General features: G+C 37.7%; 1 protein-coding gene across 4 annotated transcripts in view; it reads right to left on the bottom strand.

Moving 5' to 3' along the window:
- Window positions 1-385: 385 nt before the first annotated feature.
- Window positions 386-21,034, bottom strand: part of LOC148943355 (tetraspanin-9-like) — a 57,662-nt gene continuing 37,013 nt past the window's right edge. Inside the window, exons 1-2 of one of the 4 annotated variants that reach the window (XM_089101658.1) lie at window positions 16,940-16,964; window positions 386-2,121 (exon numbers count right to left, since the gene is read on the bottom strand). In XM_089101658.1, coding sequence (XP_088957784.1) covers window positions 1,348-2,115 — 768 coding nt within the window. In that variant the 5' untranslated portion in view covers window positions 2,116-2,121; window positions 16,940-16,964 and the 3' untranslated portion in view covers window positions 386-1,347. Of the gene's footprint in view, window positions 2,122-6,165; window positions 6,275-6,320; window positions 6,462-16,939; window positions 16,965-21,034 lie in introns of those variants that run through there. The other 3 variants (XM_089101657.1, XM_089101656.1, XM_089101654.1) reach the window with 3 other exon arrangements.

Genomic DNA, 21,034 nt, shown 5'->3' with positions numbered 1-21,034 from the left:
AAGTAGGAAAACTTGCCAGCACCATATTCAATATTTTTTCGATTTTCCTTTACAGGAAACAAAGTTTTTAGCAGAGGAAAAGAATATAATATCCTCAATTTGCCAGAAAATTGTTTTCTATACAAATTACGTAAAGAGCAGATTAAGTCTAACATATTTTGGAGGGCTCCAAGCGGGGCCGTGACCGGGAGGGGGAGTTATTACAAGGTTTAACACTCCCCCCTGGAATTTTTGTCCGACTCATACAAAACACTATGCTGTTTTTTGTACCCCCCTCCCTCCTCGATCAAAATCCTGGATACATCTATATGCATACATATATACAAATTTATGTATAATATAATATATATATATATATATATATATATATATATATATATATATATATATATATATATATATATATATATATATATAATAGTCGCAATATTTTTCACTGTTAAATTTGCCCAATGATTGTTAAGATGAATTACATAAGTGCTTTCAAAAAAGGTTACATTTTGAGTTATTCTTAAACACCCATATTATAATATATCATATTATATATTATAATTTTCACGATCATGCCCAAAGCCAAACGGCACATCTTACACATTTTCTGACAGTGATTATCTTGGTGCGTACAAGATGGCACATTTATTTTGTAAGAGATAGGGAAGATAAACCATGATCGAAAAAAAGCTTCCATATTATTAGCCAAAAGAATATATCTGACGTAATTAGGATGGATTTTTTCATTTAAATACTCAAAGAAGAGAGCTCTCGTGAAAAAAAAAAACACTTAAAACTCCTTTTTTTTCCTTTCTCTGTAAATTCATGAAAAGATGAGATACATTTTCCGGTTTTGAGAAGTCGATGTAAGATTATAATTCCCATTAGCAAGGATGTACCCATGATTTTTGTTAGGGGGGGGGGGGGGGGGTACAAAAACTTTAAATAACAAAAAATTGTTTATATGCCTTCAGTTACGTTTTTAAGACCCGGAAATTTTTTTCTTGTTTTTAAATGGGGGGGGGGGCTAAATACGGCGCCCTAAATATGGGGGGAGGGGTACAAAAAACTTTAAAATAAAAAATTGTCTATATGCATTTTGTTACGTTTTTAAAAGCCGGACAAAATTTTTTGTTTGTTTTTAAATGGGGGGGGGGGCAATTAGAGATGAAAGAGGGCGATAGTCATAGAGTATCCCTAGGACTCTTAGTATATGATCTCCATCCCCTTTAGTTCGAAAATGTTTCAGAACAATTCTCCGATTTAGATAAAATACATTAGCCGAATAAATGCCGACATGTTATCCTAGCTACTTGTTTTACACAATATAAAAATGAAACTAAAACCTGTAGATGTCTAAATGATAGCTTTAAAGAGAGCCATTGAGAAAATCATTCCTAAGAGCATAACAAAAGCAATTCCAACACCAACACCTCCAACAACAGTTCCAGAATCAGTAACCGTCTGCAGGATCTTTGGAAAACATCCATTCAGATGAGCATTCTTTTCAGTGGGCGTGGCCTGACACGACATCGGTGTTTTATCAGAGTTAAGCTTGCAGCATGCCCTTGGGACAACGTTCGGATTTGGGGGTTGAAATCCCTTATTCATTTTTCGCCAAACAGCGTAACCTGCATTCCCTTCAACACCACAGCAGTTCATCTTCCTTTGTGCCAAATCCCAAGCTTCTGTTATAGCAAGACTGCGTTGATTCTGTGTTTGGTTATTATAAGCTTCAGGCACTGATGCCAACAACCGTGCACTGAGAATCTCCTTAACTTTGTCACGGAATGCATATGCCAAAATTCCACCAACTAACATTGTAATAAAAATGCCAAACATCAGAATAAAGTAAGTCAACAACAAACATTTGATTTCTTTAACAGCACCCATGCAGCCTAAAAAGGATATAACAGACACGATTGATCCAGTTATAACTAATATAACTGCCGACGCTTTGTAAAGATTGGTTCCGACCAGTGTTTCCAGATAGGCATGTTCAACTAGTGTCCAGATTCCAACAGCAAGAACGGCAATCCCTCCAAAAAGGATTAGAAAATTGGATAGGAACATGGTGTATTTGATGCATTTCCCGCAGCCTTCCAACTCGGTCCCGTGCCCCATCCTTAGCTGAAAGAGACGAACCAAATTAGTTTTTTGACATTACCCTGCTGAAAGTCAGTATTAATGTGTCAAAGCCTACAAATTTTATAGATGTGACTTTCAAGGCTCACTAAAGGCATTTTGAGTCCAGTCTATAGAGACAGAAAAGGAAACAGAGGCCAGACACTGGCAGTTCCCGGGGCAAAATCTTGATTAGCCCCCCCCCCCTGTCTCTTATAAGATTTTTCAGGCCAATTTTTTAACAAAACGATTATTTATTGACACAATCACTTTCGATTTATTAATTAAACAATAATTTATTTTTTAACTATTTTGATGTTATTATTTTAATAATCATCATATAATGATTTTAACTTATTTTTATTTTACTAATTACTCAATATTTTATTAATTATTTTCATTCATTAAACTATATTTTAATAAAAATAAATTTAAAAAAATACAAAAGGATTATAACAATTAGATTATTTACTTTAAATTTTCCGCCCCTAAAATTTCTACGCCCGGAGCAAATACACCCTCTGTCTCTCCCCTAAGACCACCCCTGAGGTCAGATTTTTGTAATTTATTCCATTCTAAAATATAGCGGAGTCTCGGGTAAACGCCGGAAGCTGTCCGCGAAATTAGCAGGATCTGCCCTCTATTATTCTTTTCCTCTCTGTGGTTTAATCAGAGTAGGATGCTATTCGATACCGTGTTTACGAATATCTTTCAAACTTTATGCAAGTTATTTTTTTATGACTTATATTTACTTCCTCTTGTATGTACTTTTTGACTCTAAAGCGCGAATTCGGCCCAGCTAGGCATGTGATAGCCGTTTCTCAGAAATAAAATCTAATCTTATGAAGTTATTAGCTTTTGAAAAAACTTTTCTCCATCGGAAAATCATTTTAAAATGCCTCCTCTCACAGGTAATAATCTCAGAGCAGCAAAAACGTGTTTGATTTCAAACTCAATGCGATAAATTATGAGACAACAAACCTAATGACACACTTGTATTACAATTGTAAATTCCCTATTTCCTTTTACTTCTCAATGATACACTCTAAAATTCCCGATGCACTTATATCCACACGTTTTAAAGAGCCGCATACGGCCTCACAGAAAGCGTTCGACGCATATAGAATTTCTGGGAATCGTTGAGCAAAAAGCAGAAACTATTCCGTACACGAAGGGAACTACCCCTTCCTTGACCCTCGCTATTCACTCTAAAGTTTAGATTGTTGCTACAGTTCTTTAAGAGACACTGCTCTAACACATGGGCCATTGAATTCGAATGAGAATTATTTTCAAAGAGCTTTAAGACTTTAGCGTAGAGCGAGGGTTTAGGAAAGGGTAGCCCCTCCCCCATATACAGAATCATTTTTATTTCGTTTTAAGTTTTAGTCCTTAGACCTACTTTCAGTCGAAAAAAACTTGTTCTGTTTATTATTAATAATCAAAGAGACCAACAGTCCAGTCCATAACATTCCATCAGAGGCAGTGGCACCAACTGTGAAGGCAGTGAGGGGAGGGGGCTTACCCCCTAGATTTTCTAGCCCGCCCTAGGTTTTGGAAAATAGCTTTTTTGGTGTTTTCATTGAAAAATATTCTTTTGTGTGTTTTGATTGGAAAATAACCTTCTTTGGAATTTTCATTAAAAAAAAAAAAAAAATGTCCCCTAGATTTAGGTAAATGCATTCCCATTCCAGGGCTAGGGCAAAAAGATTGTACTTTTTGGCCAACCATCTAGGACTAAACGGAAAGCAGGTCGTCCGCGGTTGGGGTGTGAGGATGTCGTAAAGAAAGAACTAAGAGAAATGGAAACTTCCTGGAGGGTGTAAAGACGGAGGTTTTGAGTAGATTAGGATGGAACAGGGTCGTGCGTAGCTGTGTTGGCCTCAAGCGACTTGGTGCTGCGGCGAGTTGTAAGTAGTAGTAGCGGGGCAAGGCCGTATCCAGGGGGGACACGGGGTTTGAACCTCTCCCACCCACCGAAATTGTTGTCCGTCTCGTAATAAGTAACAAAATGCACATAAAGAAAGGCACCTACTAGTGTATTAAAGAGATCGCACTGTTGTTCTTGATCTATCTTAAAACCAGTTTCTCTGTGTGCACTCGGAGATAATTAGCATAGCCTGAGTGAGATTAACTACTATGCAGGTATATTTCAATTAAATATTTAACATATAGAGTTGGTTAGGTATTTAATATAATAGGCCCGTTTTTTAGCACTAAGATCTTACATCTAAGATCTTACATCTTTCTGCAAAGATTATCGTTTTTTAACTCATCTTTGTTCTAAGATCTTGCAGCTCACTGATGTTAGCAAAAAGTGTGAAGACTGCCACTGTTTTGCCATATAAAACAATGATGAGAGAACTTTGATGATTTACTCATCATTGTTCTCAGACCCCTGATCAGAGAAGAATGATGAAAGATGTTTGCACCAAAACGACCAAAGATGTAAGATCTTTTTTCAAAGATTTCACTTTTAAGCATTTTCTGACAAAATATGTAATATCTTAGAATATTGATGAGTGAAAAAACGCCCCTAATGCGTTCTGGACAGCCTGTTTTCCATAGTTCTCTGTTGTAGTTTCCATAATTTTGTTACTAAAGAATTTTATTTTCATCAGATCTTGGTACATTTCATTAAGATTAACCTAACTTCCCTTCTTGAGTTTGGTCGTTGTAATACATAAGTACCTAAAATTATTGATACATTTTTGTACTGTTCTTTTTATTCATCCCAAACAATAATCCTGGATAGGCCCATGTTCCGGGGAGAATGGGACTCCACCTCAAATTATAGGCTATAACTCGATCTCTTAATATACATTGAGGACATTGAGGTTATACCGGCGCTCTAGGATACACAGGCAAAATAGTCACAGCTATATTTCTACTTTACTTGGATTTTAGTATCGTACTTTACGCTTCTTTTTAAAACTTTGTTGAAAACTTTTTTCGTACTTCCTTGTTATAGTACACACTCGAGAATGTGTATCGAGGTTAAATTTCTAGGTGGCGCTATAATTTAGCTGAAATAAAAGTGAAAATGTCATTTGGTGTCTTTTTTTATGCTCTTTCGTAATTCAATAATCGCTTCTGGGGCTATTTGCATCTTGAATCCTTGAAGGGGCCCCAAATGTATTTCGTTTTTGTAAACACACAAAGAAACTATCAAAACTTGTTAAATCATTGACTAATGGTAAAAATCATATCACTACTTTATAAATAGGTTGTTCAAAGGTAACATGATCCAAAAATACTTATTTATAACAATTTAAACCTCATTTATTAGGCAACTCAAATATAAACCGTTTTCCTACCGTTTCAAGTTTTTCAAATGCCGTCAACAAAAATAGCGCTGAATTGAAAATCATTTCCGATAGAAATGATTATTATATTCGTGGTAAATTTCCACCAAATCATATTATTGAGCTAGGAATAAAGTGAATACACCATTCGATGCCTTTTTTATGCTGATTACGAATATAATAATCATTTCTATCGGAAATAAATTTCAGCCCGCCTCCCCTATATGTACCTAACCCAACCTAACCTAACCCTGACTTGGCATATATAGGGGGGGGGGGAGGCTGAAATTCATTTCCGATAGAAATGATTATTATATTCGTAATCAGCACAAAAAAAGGCATCGAATGGTGCATTCACTTTATTTCTAACTCAATAATATTATTTGGTAGAACTTTACCATATTCGTAATCAGCATAAAAAAAGGCATCGAATTGTGTATTCACTTTATTTGAAACTCAATAATATGATTTGGTATATATTTACCGGTACCTTTTCCCCCCTAAACCCCCAAAAATTAAAGTTTAAATATTGTTCACGGTACGAGAAACCCCTGTTAGCCTGCCAAGACAAAAGAGTTGTCTTGCTAAAGATGTTGCTTGACTATTTTTCGCGATCCAATTCTCTCGTATTTTCTGGATAATACCTAAGTACCAAAACTAGATCTTATTACAACCTCATTCTGATTTCATTTGATTATCAGATAATTCATCCTCCTATTTTGTGAAATTCAAAAGAAACATAGCCTACCAAAAAGCCAAACATCCTCATTTTCAAAACTGTTTCAGGTTGGACACTTCAGAGCGAACTGTCTAAAAATCACTAATTGTCAAATTATGTCCATTCAATGACGTGTTTTCATGCCCAGCCCTCAACAAGAAGAAAAATACCAAACTAATAAATACCGGTTTGAATGAAACTTGTCTCTTAATCCTTCCTACAGTTTAGTTCTGATACATGTAACTACTCAATTGCGATTACTGGCTAAGCTTTAAAAAAACATGGTTTAATACAATGCGGATTCTATGTATGTTGCTACAGGAAACAGTGGTTAAACAAACCATGCGCTCAGAATACTAGCGGTCATCTGGAAACATGTTGTAATTCGCATTTATATTAATTTAGAATGATGCCATAGCTACACTATAGTCATATCTGTCGATAAAAAGGCCAAGTTCAAGAATGACAAGGTGTTTTGGTACTTATTTAGAATCCGACAAACACGAGAAGTGAAGTTTCGCTAATGCTAGTGAAATAAACAAAATAGGATGAAAATATAATAGTTCAGAAACAAATTTGGGCTATATATTTTCACATTAGGGGGGAGGAGGTAAAGCGTATATATTAAATACGTAACCTAAACTAACCCAACCTAGGTACCTTTTATTCCCACTAAACCCAAAAAACTAAAGTTTAAATATAGTTTCCCGGAGTGAGAAACCCGTTGTTTATACAGAATCTCACCGGGTAATGCTATCTGATCTTCAATACAATTCTCGCGTGTTTATCGGATCCTAAATAAGTACCGGGGTTTTTCTTGATTTTGGCGCCACAATTGCATTTCAGAACCGGACAATTTAAAATTGCAAAAAATTGGTTTAAAAACTTTGTATCAACACTAACTTGCTTCCAACAGTTCTTTACTAACACTACGTCTTCTTAACTTCTGTCAGATTTATGTTACTGATAGAAAAATTGCTGTTTCAAGCTTTTATTTTTTCTAGTTTCAAAACATTATCCCTTAAATCGTGACTCTGATTGGTCAATCAAGAATTTTATGCTTGAAAGTTGAACAAGGTTCAACTCCAGAAATTAGAACGGCGTACATAATTGGCGCTGTAGTCGTGCGTAACTTTGATTTTATCGACAAGTGTGACTATAATGTGGTCTGGGCACGAGGATAGTTTTATGAAACAGAAACACAATAACATTTCTTTCGAAAAGAGATGGAGTTCGCAAATTCTTTCTTACGGACCACCACTGTCTGTCCCATTGGAAAATGTCAGTCAAAAAACGATAAAAGTACACAAACCCGGATTCGTGGGGTAGGCTACTAAGAAGCAGATATTTAGGATTAAATATTATTTTTTTCCCCAGCATTAATACTTATTTTCAGTCTGTTTCTATACGAATATTGCACTTCTCAATTGTTCTTGGGAGGGAGAATGGAACATCGATTCAACCGAATCTTCTACTCAATAAAACTGAAGGTACCTTTTTAATCAATGGGCTTTTTTTCATACAGTTCGATTATCCTCTAAAATAAAAGCTTCATTAGACCTGTTACCTAATATGGCTGCCTACAGTATATTTAAACTCGCGAGATACTTGGTAGCCAGTGGTACCAATTGGGGAGGGACGAGGACATTTGTACTCAGTAGATTTCAAAATACCTTTTGGTATTTTCATAAAAAGTACTTTTCTGGTGTTTCCAATTTGAAAAAACGAAAAGAATCCCCCCTAGATTTTGAAAAATATATTCCCCCCACGGTTTATGCACGAGCGCCACTTTTGATAACACTCCCTAATTGCCAGGCCTCACAGGCATGGAAACAGCTCATTCCAATTATCTAAAGGTAGAATAAAACAACGGAAAAGCACTTGAAGCCCATTCTCCTCAATACTGCACGTTCATCTGGAAACCATCTCTCAAAGCAATTGCTATTTAGCAATGATTCCTTTGAGCTATCGTTGAACTATGCATCATATGCATCATACTTGCATCATACTTGATACTATGATGTTGATACTATGATACTTGATACTATACATCATACTATGCATCATACTTGATGATTAAAAAGATGCAGTCACTGCTCGCGATTGAAAAAAAAAAATCGAATATGAACAGTTCTTCCCATGGGATTTAACTCCCCAACCATTTATTTATGGGGATTTTTATTGAAAGCTCTTGTCAAGTCCATGGAAAATACGTGTACATGAGTATCTTTTCTGATTGTTCTGTGACCAAGCTTTAGGTCACTATCAGGTTACTGTCGATAGACCTTTTTCCTCTAAAGCCGTAATTCCCAACATGCGGTGCAGGCCCCACCGATGGGGCATGGTAATATTTTGGTGAGTCAGGGGCAGGACGTGCACCCTTTTGGCAGACTATATCTTAGATCCTTAATTTAAAACCCCTTTCAAGGGAAAGATGGCACATTCAAATGCATTTAAAGAGCAAAATAAGTATTGCAATAACGTCATGCAATAAAAAGGTTTTTATACAGAAAATAGTTTTCATTAGCACAAAATATGCCTAGATGACGACCTGATTTTTTTTTTGACGAAGTTGGTGTACCAAATACCAATGACCTTTTAAGCTTCCTTCAGGTGAATACGTGTAAAATTTTGAAAAAACCAAATTTAAATATTACGAGTAGAGGCATCAGGATTTTAGAAATACCTAGGTGAAACCATTGACCTAAAGCCATGTTGCAATGGGTAGTCTCATTTATTCGTCAGTTTTCTATTGTCAGCAAATAGAGGGCATGTTGATTAGTTGGTAGTTCTTGAAATTCTCTTCCGACCTTTTTGAAGGGTGTGCGTGTAACTGAACCCCCGTGTAGCTGAACCATCGTATAACTGAACCCTCGTATAACCGAACCACCGTGCAACTGAACCCTCGTGCAACTGAAACCCCTTTAACTTAACCCTCATGCAACTCAACCCCATTTAACTAAGCCCCCGTGTAACTGAACCCCCATGTAACTGTGTGTTAACAGAGCACAACTGATGAGCGAAAAGTGATGAAAGAGAGGGGTAATACCGAACTCTCAGCTACCATTCTTGGGAGACATCTTACAGTTTATAAATGACCATGGAATTCCTGTGTTGTTTTAAAGTCCCTTTTCTGTGAATAGGCAGCGTGGCGGCAGAGTGCACCTGGCGACGATAAATCACATCAGTCCAGTTTTTGTCAGGAAAAAAATACTCAGTGATAATTTATTGCTCCCGCTAGCATTATGCGCTTCTAGGTCTGGGCCTAGGGACCTAGTGGTAAATCCAGGCCTGAGCGTGCACATATTTCTTTTTGGTGAATTGACTTTCCCTTTAAGCACTCTCTGAAAGTTCGAACTTAATACACAAATCCCTTTTTGAGATATGCCATTTTGAAAATCTGCATGCACATAGTGTCTTTTGATTTAGTTCAAGTTCCACCTCAAATACCTCATTCTGTCAAATTTTCAACTTGATATCCGTAGCCTTAATAGTGCTAGTTTAATAGTAGCAGAGGTCGTAGTAGGAGCAGTAGAAGTAATAATAGTGTTATTGAAAGTTCAAGTTCAATTTCGAAGAATCAAAGGTAATCACAGGACAATCAGCCTTTCCCTCTTAACCGACAATCCCCCCCCCAAACACATCCGATCAAAATAAAAATAAACATTTTGTTCAAAGTAGTTTAAAGGTCAAATAACCATGCCTTTGGGGTTAATAACCCCACCAGCAGCACCTGGGGAAAGGGCTGTAAGTTAAGCTAGTTGCTCATTGCTAACACACAAGGTTTTTGTAGAATAAAATTTGTATGAGGTTTGGGGGGGGGGGGGCTCAGTAGTTTGGGAATCAAAAGTTCACGGGCAATTTTTCAGAGTTAAAATTGATCGGAGGGCTTCCCCCCCGCCCTATTTTTCCCCCAAATACATCCGATCTAAATTTCGGGACGGCCATTTTATTTAAAACAGTTTAAAGGTTAAATGACTATACCGTAGTTACAGAACTACGGTTCATAACCTATTGCGTTTTACCCAATGTAAGTACGGTGGTTGAGTTGCACGGGGGTTCAGAAGCACTTGGGTTCAGTTACACGTGGTCTCGGTTATAGGGGGGTTCAGTTACACGGGGGTTTCGTTAAATGGGGTTGAGTTGCACTGGGGTTGAGTTGCACGAGGGTTCGGTTATACGGGGGTTCAGTTACATGGGGGTTTAGTTACATGGGGGTTCAGTTGCTTGGGGTTCAGTTACACGCGGGTTCAGTTATAATGGAACCTTTTTGAAGATTGGGGTTGCACCTGTTTTCAACCAATCTCTTCTTCTTCTATGCAACAAAGTATACAGGCCATCATGAAAAGTTCCTTTCATCTTTCGATCTGTAGAACAGCTACTCGGCTGTGGCTAACCAAACGGCAGCAAGTGACATGTTCTCGAAAAATGAGTTTTATCCCTATCCCCACCAAACAGAACACGTTCGATCGATTGATCTATTCATAATGTACGTATCTCCTTTCCTTCCCGAGACATTCAAAGCTTTGTGATCCGTTAAAAAGGGGTTATGTGCATTTCTCGGGCTGTCTTGCAGGCCAAAAGGAGTTAAGTTCACCGACGGACAAGTCCTGCACTTATCACCTTTTGGGCTGCCGTGGATACCAGTAAAACAAGTTTTCAAGTTGTCACTTAGTGCCTTTTGGTCGTCCACGCCGGTATTTTTTCGTCACTTTCATTACTGTCTGAAGAAAAGAAGAAAACTAGATATGATCCATGTGTGTCAAAAAACATTTTTAGCCACCTTTGGCCTTAAGCACACCAAGGTTCTCGAAGTTGTTGTTGAAGGAATTCTTCGAGACGGTGTGTCATAATTTCCAAAACAAAGAAGGGGTGGCAACCAGCACAAAGAAGTGGATAAATAGTATTAAGGGATGTACATCGAGTCCTATAAGCCTTGTGTCGCTCACTATCGCCGATACAATGCACCATATACTAGGTATATATCAAGAGAAATTTCAGTTAAAGATATGTGGGAAGATCTTCGGGAGCGATTCCCAGAAGAGAATTGTTCGTTGCGCAGTTACGGAGAGATGTTGAGTGCGATGAAGATCTCCAACAAAATGCCAAAGTCAGACGTATGTGGGTATTGCGAGGTTTTTAAGTTGAAGGATAGCGAAGGCTCCGCAACAGATTTAGAAAAACAGGAGTATCAGTTTAATTGGCAGATGGCTGAAAAGGCGCGAATTCAGCTCCAGAGAGACGTGAAGGATAGCTTTGCACCAAAAACATTGATTTTCACTGTCGATATGCAAAACGTTCTAATACTCCCAATAAGGCCTGCTGTTAGGGAGTATTTTTTCATGAGCCACCTGGTATATTTCAACGAAACGTTTGTGACTACAAAAAGCCAAACCACAGGGTCGGCTCATCTTCCAGCCTATTGTATTGTCTGGCACGGGGCAACTTACGGAAGAAGTGTAGACGCAGTTGCTTCAGCTTATCATGCACTTATTGACGAGCATAGGGACATAGATGAATTCATATTTTATGCCGACAAGTGTAGTGGACAAAATAAAAATTACATTCTGTTGTTTATGCTAGTGAGGATTTCGAACGAACCCTGGGCACCCGCCAAGATCACCATCAAATATTTGACGAAAGCTCATACTCATATGTCTGCCGATGGACTCCATGGACTTATCGAGGCTAAAATTAAGAAGAACAGAAATGTTGAGGACTTTGGCGCTTTGAAGAAGCTGATGGAAGATTCCAGGGAAAATACTCGCGTCAGGGAGCTTTGCATCAGTGACTTTCGCGAGTGGAAAAACGAAAAGTCCTCCAAAAAGAAGAAAGATAACTAACCAGTGCTGCTACAGAAATAGTTGAAGTTGTGTTCAAAAAAGGTGAATCCTCTATGCTTTATCGTGAGAATTTTGATCAGGAGCTTGTCTCTTACGATTTCCTTACAGTTGCAGCGAAGAAAGAACTTGGTAAAGGATTGCCAAAGTCTCTGAAACAACCGAGGGGAATAAATGCCTCGAAAAAAGGTGAGATCATGACAAAGCTGGTACCACACATGAGTTACCAGAGATCCAAACAATTCTGGAAAAAGATACCAACGGAAGACAAAGCAGCTGATCTCACTTTTGAGGGATGTGAAGAACAAGATCGACTATAATTATGTTTGCTTTTTTGAGTTCCTAAAATTTTAATTGAAGTGGAATGTTGTTCCTGTTTTCTGGTCAATTTCCAAATTACCGAACAATCCTTTTATACGTTCTTTTGCATTAAAATAGTTGAAGTTATGGTTCTGAGAATGCGATACATAGGAGACGTTTCTGCACGATTTTGACCTCTGCTTTCTGCGTTTCACAGGCGTGGGTGGCATCAGAGGGTAGTTTTCAACATGATCTATTCGGTGAGTAAGAAAAAAATGTCGGTAAAAAAGTTTAGCTGAAAACATTGTCAAAATTTAATTTTTTTTTTCGCATTTAATTTTAAACGGCAAAATGGCACATACCTCCTTTTGGTCTGCCGAAAAACGCGACCAAAGGAGATAAGTGACAAAAGTGCCAAAAGTAAATGGAAAGTTGGATTTTTGAAAGCACCCCGTGATTCAGCCCGAAAAATTACGTCTGCTCATGTTCAGAAATGATTCCCAGCAACTTATTTTCCTAGTTTTAAATTGGGTTATTTGTTTAAAACGTTTTTCACGTCTCCTGTAAAATTTATAAAATGTCTCTTACCACCTTTTGGTTTGCCACAGCCGTACTGTGGCTGGCATAGGCAATCTAGGGACTACCCTGTGATATTTTTCTCTAATATGTTATTAACCCTTTCCGGCACGAATTATGAAATCGTCAGAAAATTTCGCTTTTTTTTTACATTTCCTGTGTCCCTGGGCTTAGAAACCGACAAATATTGAACTAAAAAAAATTTATTCCTACTATGAAATGAAATATAAGGTGGTGTCTGGTAGAGACCACTTTGAAACATGTGCAGAAAAAACCTCACTTCTAGTGAAAAGAACTAAAGCAGTTCTTTGTGTAATTCATGCACAATAGAACGTTACAAACTGAACATTGCTATTTTGTGCGATGGGGCTTAATCTTTGTACTGCATTGAGCACATCTTCTGGATGTAGCTTGAACAGGTAAGTGTTTTTTATTGATCCAATCTCTTTTATGGAGGATCGCAAGGCTTGAATTTGGGGAAAATTTTCAATTTTCTGGATGCCCGACCTCTCTCACCCTTGCACAAATAACTTCCAACCAAACCAGTAACAATGCGACATCTAAAGTCTTTCAACGTCGTCTTGTTAGCATCTGGTATAGTGGACAACTTGAACAAGACAAAGGCATTCATCGTTGTAATGTCTATGAAGTGCCACAGTAGGCGGTGCCACCACTTTCTGCTTTTTCTGTCAATCCCATTGAGACTTCAACATATCAGCATTGTCGACGCATCCCATAAACGTACTCGACGACCACGTTTGGGCATGTGACTTGGGCAATATATCCATCTTTCTCCTTCCTACCGATCTGTGTCACTTCTCTTCCTTTATGAGTCATCAAAAGAAGTTGTACACATCATTTTTTCTTCCATTATATAAAAAAGATTCTATCTGAACTCACAGCGTAGTCCGAATCACCTCGTCTCAGCTCTTTTTCGGCTTTGAGTTTGGGTAGACCTTTACGGTTTGCCCGAACTGCACCACAGCAGTAGAGCTTGTTGTTCTTCCTTTTTTCCATGAGGTTTACTGAACTGAAGAAATTGTCACAATAAATGAAATAATTTTTGCCTTCCAATCCCGTGGTAAGATCGATAACTACTCGTTCTCCGAGTCCAAACTCTCTAGTGTCAGATAACTTCCTGGTGTAGACCTAAAAATCACAAACGAAACCGTTTGTGTCTGCTCTGACCCAGATCTTGTAGCCTCGTTTTATGGGCTTCATAATGTTTGAAAGCGATGCGTCCTTTGAATTTGAGCGTGCTTTCGTCGACGGCCTGCTCTTTGGTAGGCTCTAAAATCTTTCAAAAGCTTGAGCGTAGTTCTTCAATCAGAGGCCTGATCTTGTAGAGTTTGTCATAGTTGTCACTTCCTTTCCGAGGTAAGATCAAATTGTTATTGAGATGAACATGAGCAAGAAGCCAGCTGAAACGGCTTATATTCATCAGTCCAGAGATGTAATTATCTCTGAGTTCATCATGACTTGACCAGAAATCTCAATAAGATGGTACTGTCTGACACCCATAAGCATACTTATTGCTTAAAAAAACTTTCATTTCATCTCGAGTAATTGGGGTGAACGAAACACCTTTCTGAGTAGCTTAGAAGTTTTTTTGAAGTACGATGTGGTCAATCAGATCAAGAATTTAGAATTAAAAAATAAAAAAGAGCAAATTTATTTTAAGATTTTAGATGCTAGACTCAGTTTTATGGAAATTGCTTGAGTTTCATTTTTTTGTCGAGCTGCTGAAGTGGTCTCAAGCTCAAACCACGCAAAAAAAAAAAAAATTTTTAGCATATGCTGCAAGGTGGTAATTGGGGACCAGCCTCTCATGTCCAATATCTCCTTATCGTGCTTCATATCTGAAACTGTGATACTACTAACTTGTACTCTACTACACAAAGAACAAATTGACATGAAAATAATATCAAAGATACTACTATTTCCAAGTATTTTAAACTTTCTTACTTTTTATTAAAAAACAGCACGTGGTCCAATCTAAATACTTGGTGTCACCTGACTAGGTGTCAATTAGACTGCCCATAAAATTTTGCCCGTCAGATAGCGTTGCTAGGCATATGCTAGACCAGTGGTTTATTATTTTTACCACATACGAATCATGGTAAAGAAATATAAAAAGGTGGTTTCACGTTGGAACCACTTCGTCGGAAAGGGTTAATACGCTTAGAAATTATTAATTCTGTTTGATCGGGGAAATGATGGCCAATACCAACCCAGCCTTTTTCTCGTTTTTGTGAACCCTCGAATGAATGCTTCAAAATCTTGGACTCACCTGCAGGAGGTGGGCACTCAAAGAAAATAGGCCTATATTTGATCAATTCGATGAAAATATTTTCATCAGATTGATGGCAATGTTGACAGAGAGCAGAACTATGTAGGCTCCAAACAAAATGAACATATTGTAAAAATGATACCCAGCTTTCAGCCAATAATAAATTACGGACATGTCCCTAGTCTGGAATTGAGAAAACAACATTTGAGAATAATGAGCATTTCCTCTATACCTGAAAGCATCCTTAACATTCCACTTAAAAGAAGGACCCATTTAGTTCCTTTGTGGCTAGGTATATGTTAGACCTTGAGCTGGTTTCCCTTGCTCCTGAACTTCCACATAAGTTTATGAATTGGCTTTAGATGTGAATTAGGGACTCAAAACTTCACTGAACATAACAGATACAGTGGTGCCAATTAACGAAATGTTGAGGGCGGGGGCAAAATGTAATTTTCAGGACAATTCTTTTTTATTGTTTCCAATGGAACTACCTCAGAAAATGCATTTTTCAAAATCTGGATGGGCGAGGATGGTAAAAATCTTGGGGAAGGAGAAATACCCTCTTCCAAATTGGCGTCACTGACCAGCTATACCGCCAACCGAAAGTAAGTCTAAACGAGATTATTTGTCGATGTCAGTTTGCAATCAACCAACAATTCTAGAGGCATTTCGATTACTTTGAGGTTCCTCAGAGTATAGCATATCAAGTGGAATATGAAGTAGTATCAAGGTCTAAGGCATGCAAGAGGCAGCACCTTTACCATACTCTGAGTCATTAGGGCATACCTCATATGGAATAAGGAGCGACATTTAGGCTTTAGGCAGGGATGCAAGAGACATCATCTGTACCATAGTCTTCATTTGAGCCACAAGATTATACTTCAGGATGGTTAGGGAATTTATTAAAATTCTTCTCATTTAAAATTGTTTGTACTCTCTCAATTGAGCATAAGATAATATATAAACAAAATGACTTTCATTCCTCTAAAAGTTCTAATGCCATGGTAATACAAAACAAAAACTTAATTCTAATGAATTCCCACTAGATAAACAAAAACATTATATAAACTACTAAAATATATTTTTGTGCTCCACTGCTAGTCTGAAAAATCGTCCTGTCCTTTCAACACTTACAAACACTCATCACTCACTATACTCGTCAGGCATCTTTCATTAAACCTACACTCTCCATACATGGGCGCCAATAAGCTGAATTCCAGGGGGGGCAAACCTCGTCTAATTGGCACTGTTAATGCTATATAATAGACATCTCAGAACAAAAATATAAAAATAAGGCAGCATCATTCAGCCAGGAGGGGGCGACAACCCCCCCTGCCCCCCAAATGGGCGCCCATGTCTCCATACACTTCCTTGAACTCGCTCAATTCTTCAAACATCCTATGACCAACAATCTCACCCATATCTCCACACCGGAAAGACCTTCCTGCGGAGACCCATAGCTCCGCAAAAGGAAAGACCTTCTTGCCTTAGCCTCCTCCCTAAATATTTTCCTTTTGCCCAAAGTCCTAAACTATTCACCATCAATACAATAATATACTTTCTTAAATACACCTTAAAAAATATTCATTCATCCGTATCTTCTTTACCACTGTGTAGAGGCGCAGGGAATCAGAAAGGCGTTTTTCATACTGCCAAACATTTATCATCTTGATCTTGCAAAATATTTTCTGTCATATTTACCACCTCGTTATCTATAGCTACTCCATACTCCTCCAACTCCACACTCCGCACTACTCCATACTCATCCCACACCACAATCTTGTAAGATGTTCCTCACCTGGTAAAACCGTGAACTTCGAGACTTCTCTCTATGAACTTCTAAATAAGCTGTATCCACAGAGCTGTGACCTCATCTAAGCCTATCAAACAGTTGTACTGTAAGTAAGGAGCGACCCAGCTCAATAGTAACCGCAACTCTAAAAAACGGAGTCCTGATACCAATAGATATATCAAAATCATTGGTTTATTATGCTGATGTCAAATATATAAGTTTCATTAAGTTTAGTCTTACCCCATCAAAGGCTATGAGCCTGAGAAAATTTGCCTGGTTTTTGAAAAAAGGGGAAAACACCCCTTAAAAGTCATAGAATCTTAATGAAAATCACACCATCAGATTTGGTGTATCAGAGAGCCCTGCTGTAGAGGTTTCAAGCTCCTATCTACACAAATTTGGAATTTTGTATTTTTTTGCCAGAAGAAAGATCACGGATGCGTTTATTTGTTTGTTTTGTTTTCCCCAGGAGTGAACATATCGATGCAGTAGGCCTAGGGCATCGGAGAGGGCTCATTCTAACGGAAATTAAAAGTTATAGTACCCATTTTAAGTGGCCAAAAAAATTGGAGGGTAAATAGGCTCCTTTTCACGCCACTTTTTCCCCAAAAATCGTCCGATCAAAATTTTAAGATAGCTATTTTGTTTAGCATAGTTGAAAGGCCCAATAACTATGTCTTTGGAGATAAAATGACCCCCTACAGCCCTGGGGAATAGTCCTGAAGTTATAAAGTTTGCCCATTGTTTACGTAGACTAATTGTTATTGGGAAGTATGAATACATTTTCGGGTGGGGAGGACAAATTTTCCGCTGGGGCATTTTGCACGGGGAGAATTTTCAATGGAGAGGGAAGTTTCCAGGAGGTGAGCTTTTCTGGGGAAATTTTATACGTAAGGAATTTGCCAGAATTGCTATGCGAAACTTCTATATGTTTTGCTTTCTCTTTACCGACTCAATTGTACGAGTGGAGATATTAAGGGTAATTGTCCAGGGTAAATTTTCACCAGGACTCAATTTTCTGGAGTATATTTCCATGAAGGGGGGGGGGGAGATTTTCTGTGGAGGTGGATCCAGATTTCCTGACGTTATTTAAAAAACGATCTGAAATTAAATAAAAAAACAAGTTCTTCAAATGAAAGTAAGGAGCAACATTGAAACTTTAAACAAACATAAATTATAATGTATATGAGGGAGGTTGCCCCTCAACACCTCGATCTTTACGCTAAAGTTTAAATTTTGCCCCAATTCTTTAAAGACGACTCCTGAAACACAAGGGTCACGCGGTACTACTACTTATATTGCAACTGCCGTACTTGTAAGGCAAAAAGCATTGAGATGAAAATTTCAAGATGTATATGAAGACAGGTTATCAAAAGGACATATCAGCAATGTCATAGCAATGGCTATTTGTATTAAGTTGAAACTTCCAGGAATTGATGAGAGGTATGTTATACTGACCAAAAGGCAAAATGTTAATACTAGTGCTGCTAGTTGTACTACCGCTATTACTATTAATACTATTACTAGCAATGTTAATACTATCATTATGACTACTAGTACAACTATGCCTAAGGGTATGAAGGTGAAATTTTCAAGGTACTTTGAGGGGGGAAGGTGAAAAAAAAACCGGTGAAAAACACTAGATTTTAGTGATTTTTTTTTATTAATTTAGTGATTTTCTTTAATAATCTAGTGATTTATGTGCTGATTTAGTGACCTTTAGGCCATTATATAATGAAATATATAAGTATTCCGAGAACACAGGTGGCTATATTTTTCTTGTTACTATCTTATTATTCAGGCAAAAGTCCAACAAAGAGAAAGGTTTAATTCAACTTTTTTGTTTTGTAGTGGGGCGGACTGAATTGGATCCAGGCTAAGGCCTCAAATATAGAGAGAAAGGTTACAAGATATCGAAGGCTTCTAGCCTAAAATATGGGGGGAAATTATTACAAATGAAGCAGCTATTATTGGTTTCCTTGCGACAGGATGGATTGAACCAGCGTTTCTTTGATCAAGAGCCACTGACGTCATCTACTGCACAGCCACAAGGTATTTGATAATCTGATTTTTGCAAGAATTTGTTCACACACTTTTAATGGAAGAAGTATAATGGCTAATGTGCACTACATTTGAGTAATGTAGTTCTTGAATCTATTTGGTCTGAGGTTAAAAATCGGATTTGAGGATTTTCTGGAAGACAAACTTTAGCAAAAATGGCTATGATGCCCCAATAACAGGAAAAATATTAGCTAATGTGAGTAGATCCGAGTACGAGAATTTGAGAGGAACCTTCCAGGAACAGGGGAATATGAAACTAGAGAGTTTAATATTCGACAATCTAGATGGATGAATTAATTTTAAGTAGCAGCAAAAGCTGTCTTAAGGAGGATCGCAACTAAAAGTTGCTAGAAAAGCAACTAGGGACAATATCGACACACTTTAGGGTTGGTTATACCATATGATAATACAAAGAAAGTAGAGGAAGCATATAAGGGATTCAAGTATGAATTAATGAGGTTTGAAATGTAGACCATGGATAAAGTTGCCAAGAATCTAGAACAGTAGGATATTCTATTTGGATGTTAGGAAATTGACAGTAAGTAGTCAATTTGGACTTGTCTCAGTTAAAGATAAGAACAGGGCCTCATTTTGTGAATGTGTTAAACCATGGTGAAGTTGTAAGAAAAGGGAGACAAACACGCACTGAAAAGGAAGACAAAGACAGCTATTGTACTATATCTAAATCATCTTCAAGACCTTCAACTGGAAGAGCCAAATGAGGGATTAAGGCATTTATGATAATGGCAACACTGCCACCATTTGTATTGGAATTCCTATCCTTTGTATAACACCTGAAGCCTGGCAATGAAACTCTAAAAAGCCAAATTATATTTATAATAATACAATAAACATATTCATATAGCTCCTGAAATTTATTGAGAATTATGTTTCCATTGTAAAGTGTATTATGAATCATGAGTGGATATGAGTGAGACACCAGTATTAATTTGCCTAATTGTTATTAAGTAAACCCAGGATTGCTCTTTCTGCTCCCATGCCAGATCGCTCTCCAATAAAATGGTTTAGTAAGGTCCTGGCATATGTTTATGCTTAGCTCTTCTGAAATACTGAATTGAAAAAGAATATGCCTCGAAAATAAGTAGTATCTCAGAATTTCAATTACATAATGAAAATTGATGACTGAACAAGCAGAGTCCAAAGTGTTAGGGTGACCATTTTATACAATAGTCAGCGCAATAGTGCTGCCTAAAAAAAGAGCAATGTGGGCACAACATATTATTTTTTTTAATTTTTTTTTTTTATCAGGGAACTTCGTAAAGGAATTGTCGTAGAAACTTCAAAAAGGGCTCATTCGATTGGAAATTGAAAGGACTATTGCCCTTTCTAATGAGATGAATGTGCCCCAAGGGCAATGGTTGTAAGTTATGCCCTGGGGGCATAAATTTGTTATAGAAAGGGTGGTTACATAAACTTTGGAGGGGGCTCAATGAATGGGTAATCAGAAGTTCTAATGTCCTTTGCCCCCCCCCTCCAAAAAACGTCGTATTTTCCCGACATACAAATGATAGAAATTTTGAGATGGTCATTTGTTGTCATAGAAACTTCGAAATGGGCTCATTCGATCGGAAACTGAAAGAGCTAATGCCCTTTTTATTGATCAAAAGTGATTTGAGGGCAACAAGACCCCCCCCCCCCACGCTCGTCATTTCTCCAAACCCATCCAATTAAAATTTTCAGACAGCCATTCTGTTCAGCGTAGTTGAAATGTCAAAAAAAATGTCTTTGAGGATGACCCCCCCTTGCTCTCAGCACAAGGGTTGTAAGTTATGCCCCAAGGGCATATAAGGTTTTATGGAAAGGGTGGTCATATAAACTTCGGAGGGGGCTCATTGGACTGGTAATCAGAAGTTCAAGTGCCCTTTTAAGAGTCAAAGTGATCAGAGGGCAGCGACCCCCCCCACATCATATTTTCCCCAAATGCATCCAATTGAAATTTTGAGATAGCCATTTGTTCAAAAAGATTCCAAAGGTCATATAAAATGCCTTTCCCAGAGTCTTATACATAAGGACTAATAC

The sequence above is a fragment of the Artemia sp. Qi Xiang Cuo genome, chromosome 15, assembly GCF_049724085.1.
Source record: "Artemia sp. Qi Xiang Cuo chromosome 15, ASM4972408v1, whole genome shotgun sequence".
Lineage (NCBI taxonomy): Eukaryota > Metazoa > Arthropoda > Branchiopoda > Anostraca > Artemiidae > Artemia > Artemia sp. Qi Xiang Cuo.
This window is presented reverse-complemented; position numbering and strand designations above follow the sequence as displayed.